This window comes from Octopus bimaculoides, chromosome 17, assembly GCF_001194135.2.
Source record: "Octopus bimaculoides isolate UCB-OBI-ISO-001 chromosome 17, ASM119413v2, whole genome shotgun sequence".
NCBI lineage: Eukaryota > Metazoa > Mollusca > Cephalopoda > Octopoda > Octopodidae > Octopus > Octopus bimaculoides.
The window spans coordinates 31,763,504-31,776,568 of NC_068997.1; the positions used below are offsets into that span (position 1 = coordinate 31,763,504).

At 35.6% G+C, this 13,065-nt stretch overlaps 1 protein-coding gene across 1 annotated transcript in view; it reads right to left on the reverse strand.

Annotated features, from left to right (window-relative positions):
- Nucleotides 1-13,065, reverse strand: part of LOC106883723 (dynein beta chain, ciliary) — a 273,290-nt gene that overhangs the window by 227,624 nt on the left and 32,601 nt on the right. The window contains exons 9-14 of the mRNA XM_052974147.1: nucleotides 12,442-12,593; nucleotides 10,653-10,799; nucleotides 7,404-7,613; nucleotides 5,389-5,524; nucleotides 3,351-3,494; nucleotides 1,638-1,786 (exon numbers count right to left, since the gene is read on the reverse strand). Coding sequence (XP_052830107.1) covers nucleotides 1,638-1,786; nucleotides 3,351-3,494; nucleotides 5,389-5,524; nucleotides 7,404-7,613; nucleotides 10,653-10,799; nucleotides 12,442-12,593 — 938 coding nt within the window. The remainder of the gene's footprint in view (nucleotides 1-1,637; nucleotides 1,787-3,350; nucleotides 3,495-5,388; nucleotides 5,525-7,403; nucleotides 7,614-10,652; nucleotides 10,800-12,441; nucleotides 12,594-13,065) is intronic.

Genomic DNA, 13,065 nt, shown 5'->3' on the forward strand with positions numbered 1-13,065 from the left:
GGTGTGCATGGGCGATTGCTGGTCTTCCATAAACAACCTTGCATGGATTTGTGCCTCAAAGGGTAAGTTTCTAGGTGCAACCCCATGGTCATTCGTGTCTAAAGGAGGTTTTTACTTTTTCACCCTTTACATTTGACAAAATAATCTGAATGCTAAAGATTATTTTACTTAAAATAAGGCAGGGTATTCTTGTTATATTTCAGTAACTGTGAAAAGTTTTCTTAGTCCTGAAACACAACAAGTACTCATTCTTTAAAGGAATATGCTTTACAGATGTATCACTACCTTTTTGTTAATTCTAAACAAACTTAATTTCAAATTCCTTAGTTCAGAACTGAATGATGAATATTTCTTATTAATTACTTAATAGTCCTTTATTAAGACTTCTATGAAGCAATGTCCAAAAAGAACAGGTCAAAACTAGTTTCTTTAGATATTCAAGACCTTCTGAACAATCCATGCTCTATGTAATAGAACAGATTTGTGTATTAATCTTAAACAGCAAATATCATCAATTGATATTTCAAAACTTTTACATGGATATGGCTATCATCAAAGGAAAATAAATACTTTATGGCACTTTTTTTTCAATAATGACAGTAAATTTTATGGTGTGAGTGACTAACAATCATTAAATTTTTTTTAACTTATTCAAAGTAAAAATAAATATAAAAATAAGAAAGATATTTTTTGCTTTTTTTTTCCCCTTTTAGCATACACAATCATACAATCCTTTCTTGGTGTTTAAGGGTTTAATGCAATTATTATAATTACTCCAATTTCATTAAGGAAACTACCAAATCAGTTGGTAGTAGTACCTAACGAACTTATTACTACTGGGACTACTCATACAGAGACCATCTAATGTTTTCACATTTTCCTTACTAAGTCCAGGTATTTATCATCATCATCATCATTATTATTATTATTATTGAGGATGCCAAGCTAGCAGAATTGTTAGCATGCTGGGCAAAATACTTAGTGACATTTCATCTGTCTGTACATTCTGAGTTCAACTTCTGCTGAGGTCAACTATGTCTTTCATCCTTTCTATGTTGATAAATTATGTAGCAGTGGAGTACTAGGGTTGATGTACGACTTTATCCCTCCACCAAAATTTAAAGCCTTCTATCCTTCTATCTATAGCAGAAAAGATTATCATTATTATTATTATTATTATTATTATTATGTTAGGTTTGACCTCGTAAATCCAGCAACCTTAAGATCTAACCATTGAAAAAAAAGGTGATAAAATAAAAATTGGCTTCTAAGGAAAGCCTGTATATAAACATAATCTGGTATTCTTATTCCACACATACATTAATCTCTTGTCAATGCTAGAACAAAGCTTAAAGCATAAAATAATACAATGCAATACTTCCAACAAGGCTTTTATTGCCATTTCATATAATATACACTAATGTTGGAAAATTCAATATGTGCCAGAGCAGGGTAGTTCTTGAATCATAGAGGCTGCTGGACTAAGAGAGGAATTGGACCATAGAAGTTGATAGACCTTAGGAGTCATTGGACAATGGGAGTTGCTAAAGCAGGAGAGATGCTGGATTATGGCATACTAAATTTAAAAGGCCCAATATGTGATAAAGAAGCGAGATAACTTCCAATGTGTGCTGTACCTTGTGAAGCTGCATGTAATCATAGTTTTCACTCAAAACTCCTCCAATGTAACAAGTCTTCTTTTCATCTTTTGCCTCTATAAATTGAAGGTCTTCAATATTTGATAGAATCTTCTTTAAATACATAGTTAAGACAGTGAGGTTGTTGGCTTTAAATAGAAAACAAAACAGAATAAATTATTAATGCATGAAGACTCAAGAATGAAATGCCTAAGACTTGAGATTAATAACCTCATAATTTATGTACCTCTGTTAGTATTTCAAATAACATTCATTGATCATTTTTCTACAAGTTTTATAGGCAGAGGAGTGGCTGTGTGGTAAGTAGCTTGCTTACCAACCACATGGTTCCGGGTTCAGTCCCACTGCATGGCACCTTGGGCAAGTGTCTTCTACTATAGCCTCGGGCCGACCAAAGCCTTGTGAGTGGATTTGGTAGACGGAAACTGAAAGAAGCCTGTCGTATGTATATATATATATATATGTATGTGTTTCTGAGTCTGTGTTTCCCCCCCCCCACCATCGCTTGACAACTGATGCTGGTGTGTTTACGTCCCGTAACTTAGCAGTTCGGCAAAAAGAGACCGATAGAATAAGTACTAGGCTTACAAAGAATAAGTCCTGGGGTCGATTTTCTTGACTAAAGGCGGTGCTCCAGCATGGCCACAGTCAAATGGCTGAAACAAGTAAAAGAGTAAAGAGTATACAGATAGTTTCAATCAGGGATTGAGATCGTTTTTAACATAAAGCTCTTATCTGTTTATGCCATCGACCTGTAAGGGTTTACATTTAAGAAGGTAAATAATGGTGGTGGTGATGATGATGCTGTCGGTGAGGAGGAGGATTATGATGAAGTTGATGACAACAACTAAGATGACGATGATGATAAAGATGATGATAATGGTAGTGGTGGTGGTGATTGTGCTCATGATGATGTTGAAAGCTGTTAAAACTAAAGAGGAATAATCAAAATGGCTACAACACAACTATTCAAAAGCTTCACCAGATGGAGTCACTAGAACTGCTACATTAAAGGATATTGCACCATTAATTTGTGGAAGCCCAGTCAGAATAGAATGAAATAGTCACACCAGAGTACAGCAGGTATTACACTAATAGGTGCAGATGTGGGTGTGTGGTAAGAAACATGCCTCCCAACTACATGGTTCCATGTTCACTCCCACTGCATGGCACCTTGGGCAATTGTCTTCTACAACAGCCTGGGACCAACCAAAGTCTTGTGAGTGGAAACTGAAAGAAGCCAGTCATTTATATATGTGTGTGTATGTGTGTGTGCATGCTTGTGTTTATCGCCTACCACTGCTTAACAGTGGGAGTGAACCCAGAACCATGTAGTTGGGAGGCATCTTTCTTACCATACTGCTATGCCTGCATCTGTTGGTATAAAACCTGATATACCCTAGTATCAAAAATAAGTATTGGAGCCGATTCATTGGACTAAAAATTCTTCAAGGTGGTGTGCCAGCATGGCCACAATCTAATGTAACAAGTAGAAAATAAATATTGGGCCCTTGGGTGTCTTTAACAGACTCCACTCTACTGCAGTCATTTGTCAGGTCTCCGGTTTCTTTTCCTCAGCACCTCCTCCCACAAGTCTTAGAGATCCTTACTTCCCCCACCCTCAAAAAAGCAATCCTTCCTCCTCTGGCTAATCAATATACAGCAAAAACGATTCAAATATGTTGTTCATACCATAGCATAAAAGTTGAAGAACTTCAACCGAAGAAAGAAAGTAAAACCGTGGACATAATTGTTGGAAGTGATCAATTTGGCGAAAGAGAGCTTTATGACATTTCTCAAATGTGTATAAGACACTTTCCAAAAATGGTTGGATCCCTGCAGATAGAGAAAATAACATTGACATAAAAATTACAAAACAAAACAAATAAAGACATCATTGTATTATCAATTATATTATATTTCTTTTAATTCCTTAGCTTTACATTTTTGATTTTTCCTGTTGCCATTATTTTACCATACTTTTAGCAGAATTGTTAGCATGCTGGGTGATATGCTTACCGGTATTTCACCCATCACTATGTTCTGAGTTCCAATTCCGCTGAGGTCAATTTCCCTTTCATCCTTTCGGGGTCGATTAAACAAATACCAGTTACACACTGGGGTCGTTGTAATCAACTTAATCCCCTCCCCCAAGATGTCCTTGTGGTAAAAATTTGAAATCATTATTTTGCCATACTTTAAGCTGGCAGAATCATTAGCACACCAGGCAAAATGCTTAGTGGCATTTCGTCTGTCCTTATGTTCTGAGTTCAAATTCTACCAAAGTCAACTTTGCCTTTCATCCTTTCAGGGTCAATAAAATAAGTACCACTTGAGCACTCGGGTCAATATAATTGACTTGTCCCCTCCTCCAAAATTTCAGGCCTTGTGCCTATAATAGAAAGGATTATTTTACCATACTTTAGCATAAAAGTGGTTGTGTGGTAAGATGTTTTGGGTTCAGTCTCACTGCATGGTACCTTAAGTGTTTTTCAACTTATAGCCCAGGGTCAACCAAAGCCTTGTGAGTGGATTTGGTAGATGGAAACTGAAAGAAGCCCATTATATGTGTGTGAGTGTATATGAATATGTGTGTGTGTGTACGTCAAAGATTGTTGGTCAGAGAGTGACCATTGGTTTCATACCTATAAGGTTTTTAGTTTAGAGGTTCTTAGTACTGTATGGAATTTCCACCTACACTTTATTTACATATGAAATTGGGCCATTTACCTGAAGGGATTAGTGTTCTGACTGTTTCCCTGCTAATTAGAACTTTAGTCTTTGCTAAGTTAACTTTAAAACCCTTTGATTCTAGGTTTTGCTTCCATACTTGGAATTTTAATTCTAATTCTTCTACACTTTCAGCTACATACACACATACACACCCACAAATGGCTTCTTTCAGTTTCTTTCCATAGCAATTATGGGAACTAATTTAAGTGATTATCATATTAAAGAAATTTTTAAAAACTTACAAATAAATGTTTTTTCATTCTTAAATGGTATCAAAAGATTTTTGATAAGACATTTTAAAATTCTTCATTATCAGTTAAAGAATTAATGAACCTTATTCTTTAACTGATAATTATTTTAATTGTAGTGTTTGTTGTTCTAAGTGTGAAATTATTTGTCTACCAAATCTGATTCTGGTCAGCCCAGAGTCATAACAGAAAACACTTGCCTAAGATACTGTACAGTGGGTCTGAACCCAAGCTCATATGGTCAGGAAGCAACCTTCTCAACCACACAGCCATACCCACACCAACACATATACATGAAACGAGATGGCAAGGCTATGTTAATGTAGAAGCTCCACTTAGGGATCACTTTCACTTTTCTGGCATTTTACTAAGGTCTGGCAATGACCCAATCCAAAGTTGTCAGGTTTAATCCTTTAGTGTTCAGATTAGTCTGTCAAATGTAATGTTTGTTTAGTTATATTGTTTGAATTAATCAGACATTATCTTGTAGTTTAGAGATTTTGATGATGTGATTGTTTAGTTTTAGAATGATATTGTAGGGTTGGGGCAAGAGCTCTGATTTGGTCAGTTTCAACATAAAACAGGTTAAATATTTGGGTCTCATATAGCTGGTTTAAATGCTAATGGGTTAAGGGGATTTAAGATTGAATCTCTAATCTACATCATCTATTATCATTACATTTTAAAATTCCATTACTGAGTTCCACAAACAAAGATCTATCACAGATACAGACTTGAAATATCCTTACACTTTTTACTGCAGTTCTGCATAACATTTGGAGCTTTTTCAATAGACTTCATCAAACAACAATATTTCAGGTGAGCCTTTCTAAATGTTTTTGTTTCAACTGGTAACAGCTGCTGCACATCATAATTGGAAAATGCCTTAAAAAAAATAATAAAAAGGATTTTGTATATTTTCTTCTGTGATTTCTGTCAATAGATTGTGGTCATGTTGGGGTACCATCTGAAAGGATTTAGTCAACCATATCAACCCAAGCATTTATTTTATCAAAAGAAACATAACATACACCACACTGATTTTTTGAGTGGACACAAACACAGACACAAACCTAGTCACACTCGCATAGATGTGCACCCATGCACCACACCCATCCACCCACATGTAACTGTCTAGGGAGCTGTTGCCATACTTTTCATACTAGCCCATCTAACAAATACTGTTTTAGGTTCTTCCCAAACCAGTGTGTGAAAGCAATTGGTAAAATTAGAGCCACTTCTTAGCCACTATTGTTCTCATTTCTGCTCTGATCTAGAGTACCAGCACCTGTCAAGGTTAACTTGCATGTGATGAGATTCCAACTGAATGCAGTGACACAGAAATACCCTTGATTAGTGCCAGAATATGCAGTAAAACCACAGAGAGTGAGAGACCCCCTAGCTGTTGTCACAACATCCTTCTAAAAGTGGGATGCTATGATGTAAACTTGGGGTTTCAAGTGATTGCTGGTCATCTCACTATGGCCTGTCACAGGGTATTAATCACAGAGACTCAGAGAATGATACTTGCATTATACAAACGTTTATCACTATAATCCAATGACATACATATGGAAACCTCATTTGGCATTCCATCTATTGAAAGTCTTATGGCGATGGTAGTGAGGTGACATGTGCATATGTAGCCAGTTGGAGGTGCATAGTAAGTTACAACTTTCATCTGTCACCTACGCTTCAAACTATGCAGATCTACAATGGGAATGAATAGTTATCAGAGAGGTCATGCATGGAAAGTCAGAGATGCCATTAACAACAAGGAAGCACAAGAGAGTAATAATCTATGAAAATAGAGCAATCACCATCTGTGTATGCATGTAAGTATTTGTAAATATGTTTGTAAGTATTTGTAAATATGTCTTCACACTACACATTCTCGTTTCTTTCTTAGTAATCTGCTGTGAAAGTTTCAGTTTTTTTTTTGTACCTCATTAAGCCCTTGTGGCTAATAAAGAAACGATTATTATTACCATTATTATTATTATTATTATTATCATCATCAGGACAGTCAGCTGGCAGAATTGTTAGTGCACTGGACAAAATGCTTAGCAGTATTTGCCTATTGCTACATTCTGAGTTCAAATTCCACTGAGATCGACATTGCCTTTCATTCTTTCGGGCTTGATAAAATAAGTACCAGTGAAACACTGGGGTTGATGTAATCGACTAGATCCCTCCCCCACAATTTCAGGCCTTGTGTCTTCAGTAGAAAGGATTATTATTGTTATTACTACTAAGGCAGCGAGCTGGTGGAACCATTAGCACACTGTGCAAAATGCTTAGCAGTATTTCATCCATCTTTATGTTCTGAGTTCAAATTCTGCCATGGTCAACTTTACCTTTTATCCTTTCAGGATTGATAAATTAAGTACCAGCTAAATACTGAGGTCAATATAATCAACTATCCCCCTCTGCCGAAATTGCCAGCCTTGTGACAAAATTTGAAATTGTTGTTGTTGTTGTTGTTACTGTTGCTATCCTCTTAGAGTACATGTGCTCTACTCTGCAAGAGACTTTCTACAACTCTAATGAAATGTAGATTTGGTTATAAGCCAGTCTTTATTATTGTAGATTTTTTTCTCTTACCAGGAGTTTTAATTTCATTAAATTTTTAATAAGTTTAGAGAACAGTTATCAAGCAATTGTCATGTGTATACATAGAGAAAATATACACAAAGAATATGATATCATATAGCATCAACATATAAATGATTAATACTTAAAAACAACATTCAGATATTTGTACCTCAACTAGCTGATCCATATAATCTTGTACTTTCTGCCATAAAACCAATATAGTTTCCATTCTAAGAAGCTGGCTGTACCATTTATTTATTACATCATGTAATGATGAAATATTCTCATTCTGCATGAACATAGACAAGATTTGTTGGTGATCTGTTAAATCCTTGAGTAATGTGTCTATATTGGCCAACATCAGAACAGTATTTGCTGTCTAAATAAAAGAAATAAGTTTCAGAATTATATTACATCTATAAATAGAGGGGCAATATTTATCCCCACTTAAACATGGATGTTCTGTTAAAACAAATTTTACTGCAGTAGATATCATGAGAGAAACTTTCATATTGGCTTTTTTGGTCAAAATGCAAACTTGTTTACATCGCTAGTGGAGAGATAAATCCCTGCTATCTCCTGTGCCAAGACCACCAGATCATGTGATTTTGACCTTGTTTGGTCTTGTCAATGATGGGACACTTGACCACTAGAGGCAGCAACAATTCATCTCCCCACCAGCGATATACAGATTGTCATAATTAACCAGTGAACTTGCTAAAATACATATATATTAGCAATGGAGGCAGTATCAATATCAAGTGTCTATTGATATGACCAAACAAGGTCAAAATCACATGACTTGGCGGTGGCAGAGTCATCTCCCTGCTAGCAATATCAACAAGAGTGCATTTTGCACCAAAAGCCAGTATGAAAGTTTTTCTCGTAGTAACTGCCGCAGTATAGTTTGTTCTAATAAAACATCCACGTTTAAGTGGGGATAAATATCACCTCTTAGTATTAATACTGCCTCTAGTGCTAATATATATTTCTATAAATACAGTACCATGATTTGCATGAGAGCAGAACACCATGTCCCAGAATATAACCAAAATACTTACATTTTATGTAAAACCTCTTATAGTTACTATCTAGTCTTTGTTTACTGACAACAACACTTTATATTATTTGGAATCAGCATTTAGTGAAGAAAGGTGAGGTTTTTCTTTTTTTTTTTTTTTTCAATGTGGTTTTCAGTAAATTTCCATTTTCATAAATGATTACATAATCACAAGATAAATATGAGCTCTACCAACTGATGAGTCCTTTTAAAAACAAATAATTTCTGATCAAATGAGCAATTAATTTATTATTACGTTACACATTTTTGAAGAATGCATTTACACACAAACACACACGCATACATACACTGTGTGGGGAAAGAGGTGTATGTAAGTAATATGTGCTTATATATATGTGTGTTTGTATGTGTGTGTATATTAAAACTTTAAAGTCCTGTGGGAAAGCAACAAAAATGAACCACATCATGGTCATGGTCTGAAACCCTGTGAGTCATTAGGCACCATATGTGACTCAAGTCATCTCCCTATAAGTGCCTTTAGCACATTTTTAATAATACTATTAACCCGCCTGTTATTTTCTCCTCAAATATCATCCTATATTATGTCTCTCTCTGTCCAAGAGGATTATACCACAAACTTTGTTCATGATATAAAACATTATCAGAGAACATTCCATGACACAAGCAGCAATTGTGTTTGAATATCATTTTCAGTACATCTTTGTTTAGACTAGAAATAAGTGTTGTTGTTTTACAGAAAGTTGATTTGGTGATAAACTTGACCTTTTAAACTTATTTATCTTCTGACTTTACATAGGGAGGACATGGAAACTAGTTTATATTTTTGACTATATTCTGCTTGTCTGTAAATATCAATTTTCAATTCTATCTTACCATTGACTTGAAAGCTTAATACATTTGGACTGTATTCTTTGTTTATCAGGAATTTCAGACTTGATGCTTGGCTGCATTTTCAGTATAGATGGCATAAACAAACCCAAAGTTAAAATATTTGATCAAGCTAAAAGTTAATCAGCCAATCAGAATAAAGATCAGTCATTAGTGTGTAATTAGACTGTTTACAAAAGTCAGCTTGCAAATAATACTGTTTCAGGTAGTTTTATATATTTTTTCCAATTTTTAGAGCATGAAGTCCAGTACACATAAATACATTCGGGGAATAAACACAAAGGTGTAGATTGTTTACAGGTGATGACTGTATTGCAAAGTTTAGAAGGTTCTGGTGAATATCAAAGGGAATTCAATCAAACATATTCAAATATTGACTTGAAGTCAGTTGAAAGAGAATGATAGATATGTGGAAAATGGCTCTCAATCAGCTGACAGTAGTCATTGTCATCATTAGCAACAGCATCATCAGTATCATTGGTGTCATCATCATCATTTTAACATCTATTTTCCATGCTCACAGGGCCAGACGGAATTTTCTGAGGTGCATGTTTTATGACCAGATGCCCTTCCTGTTGCCAACCTTCACCTGTTTCCAATCAAGGTAATATTTCCCTCTGACCAGACATTCTTTCATAGAATATTAGAAATAAAGGACACTATTTGCATGATGGTGACACTTGTTTATGATTATCATGTGATGTCGAGGCAAGGGGACAGTAACACACACACAGATAAATATATATCCAATAGGGCTTCTTTCTATTTCCATCTACCAAGTCCACTCACAAGGATTGGGTATAACCCAGGGCTATATATAGTAGAAGACATTTGCCCAAGGTACCACTCAGTGGAATTGGACCCACACCATGTGGTTGGGAAACAAACTTCTTACCACATAGCCATTGGTGATTCTGTGGAGTAGTTTCCAGTAAATCTCTTTTCACTTGCCCCCTGACTGGCTCCTGTTCTGGTGACATGTAAAATGCATCATCCAAACATGGTCAATGCCAAGTCCGCCTGACTAGCACATAAAAAGCACCATCGAAACGTAGCTGATGCCAGTACCCACTGACTGGATCCTGTGCCAGTGACATGTAAAAAGCACCCACTACACTCTTGGAGTGGTTAGTGTTAGGAAGGGCATCTAGCTGTAAAAATATTGCCAGACCAGATCGGAGCCTGGTGCAGCCACTGGCTCTCCAGACCTCATTCAAACTGTCCAACCCATGCCAGTATCGAAAATGGACATTTAAACGATGATGATGATGATGAAGATGCATATTTTCATGTGTTTCAGTTGTGAAGCAGTTCTTAATTATCTCCGTGTTGAAAACTGTTAGGGCTAAAGCAATTATTCATCTGCTAAAATCCTAATCAATGAAAATATCAAATTATCTACATTCATCAAGATAGGATATTGCAGAAATTGGTATTATTGTCTATAAAGCTTTGGAGCATTCTTTTAATTAGATCATAAAAACTTACCTCAGCATCTTGAAAATTCATTCTTGAAACTGATAAAGAAGATATACTATGACAAGAATTAGCTCTGCTGGTGAAAGGAGTTTCTGTGTAATCAGGGGTAGCTGTGTTCTCTGCAGCTGCCATGGCACAATCACTTGACAAATCTAACTAATAATAATAATAATAATAATAATAATAATAATAATAATAATAAAGAAACATGATAGGGAATTGGTGTAGTGTTTGTAGATAAATGGTCTGGAAGATAGCAGTTGTTATGTCCAGGGTTGAACCTGGCATTTTTAAGCCTGTATGACATGTAGTTTTAATATTGGAAAGAAAATAAATATCATTCATTTTTTTTTTACTTGTTTCAGTCATTCAACTGTTGCGATTCTAGGGTATCACATTGAAGTGTTTTAGTTGATCAAATCAACCCAAGTACTTATGTTCATTCTTTTTTTTTTTAAGTTAGGTACTTATTCTATCATTTGTTTTGCTGAAGTGCTAAGTTACAAAGATGTCAGCAATCTAATGATGATTGTCATATGGTGGTGGAGGGTGACAAACAGAGACACAAGAAACAGAGACACAAGAAACAGATACACATAGACGTGTGTGTGTGTGTGTGTGTGTGCACGTGTGCGTGTGTGTGTGTGTGTGTGTGTGTGTGTGTGTGTTAAGCTTCTGTACAGCTTCTGTACAACAAATTCACTCACAAGGCATTGGTCTGCCCAGGGTTATATCAGAAGACACGCTTTCCTAAGGTCCTCCACAGTGTGACTGGCCCCAGACCACATAGTTGCAAAGTGAGTTCCTTAGCCAATAAATTTATTATTATGATGAGTGGTGGCAGGGTGACTATAGAATGGAGATAGAAGTATAGAGTGTTGATAGTAGTTACAGAAAGGTCGGCGGGTTAATATAGCATGGAGGTGTAGGCAGTCTTGAGTTGTAGCAGTAGTGAGGTGTGTCCGATAAGCTCACTGTCATCAAATCACTGCAGGGAAAGTTCACTGTCATCAATTCACCATCTTTTTTTTTTTTCAATAAAATAGTCTTTGACTATTAATAGTGTGATTCTATGGATATATTTTCTCAGTAAACTTTCCTCATGGTGAACTTCCTTCATGATGAATTGATGGCGGTGAACTCTCCTGCAATGATTTGATTGCGGTGAATTTATCTGTAACTGTAGTATCTAGAGTGATTTCAGATTTGTTACAGAATGGTCATAAAAGTATCAAGTCTGTGTAGAGGGAGTAGAGTTGTAGCATAAGAAATACACAAAGAGTAATAGTGGAGGTGTATATTGCTGTTAAATCTCATAATCTAAGACAGGCATAACAACTTCTTTTGAGAAACAGTCTGCATAAGACATGGCACCAGACAGGCTGCATTAGTGGAAAAATCAAAAATTGTCTGCGTCAAAAAATAAAAAACCAGTTGAGTACTGGTCTTGTGTCAAAATACATTTTATGTATTTGTTTGCAAGATCCTTGATGTAAAATCATGTTTTGAAACCGATATTGTTATACTTGCTGGTGGTCATATTTTGCCAATTAAAATAATAATAATAAAGCTGAAGTGAAGTTTAATTGGCAAAATATGACCATCCCCAAGTGTAACAATCAAGGTAATTTAATTTTTCTTTAAGTGAGCCATTCAGATATCACCAAGGGCCACAGGTTAACCTTGACTGATGCAAGACAACATGTAAATGACCAAATTTCTAGAATATTTTTCAGTGTGTGAAACTAGAAGGAAACATGAGAATCAAGGAGAAAAAGATCACATTCTGGAGATTTACTTGTTCTTTGGAATGTTCTGTTTTTGGTAAATGATGTAACTTTAAGATGAAGATCTGGTTAATCCACATTTCTTCACACTTCTGTAAGGACTTTTCTATAGAAACTTCTTTCTCTGCACATTTGACAACTTGCTGTACATCATCGATGTGCTCTGTTGGGAAATATAAAAACATTTTATTTAGGCAAATAGTCTGATGATATCAACCTTGAAAGAGAAATAATGTAGATATGGGTATGTAGAAAATACAGTTGGAAATATCAGTCTATGCACATACACACACACACTCACACACGAGTTTGTGAGCACATGTGTGTGTGTGTGTGTGTGTGTGTATATATATATTTATGTAGTAAATCCCAAAAATGAAGAACAACAAACCCCAAAAACACAACAATGTGAGGACGTAGGACATGTAAAGTATTAGCAGACGCTCAGGGAAAGAAAGAAAGATGGTTTAATGTTTCGAGCAAGGCTCTTCTTCAGAAACAGAGGAAAGTCCAATAGAAGGGAAGACAGAGGAACAAAATCACCAACGATTCACATGTGGTTGCATTTTGAAAAACAAAATATATATATACAAGCGCTTTGAAAAGGTATCATTTCTTTTCTTATTTCTTTTATC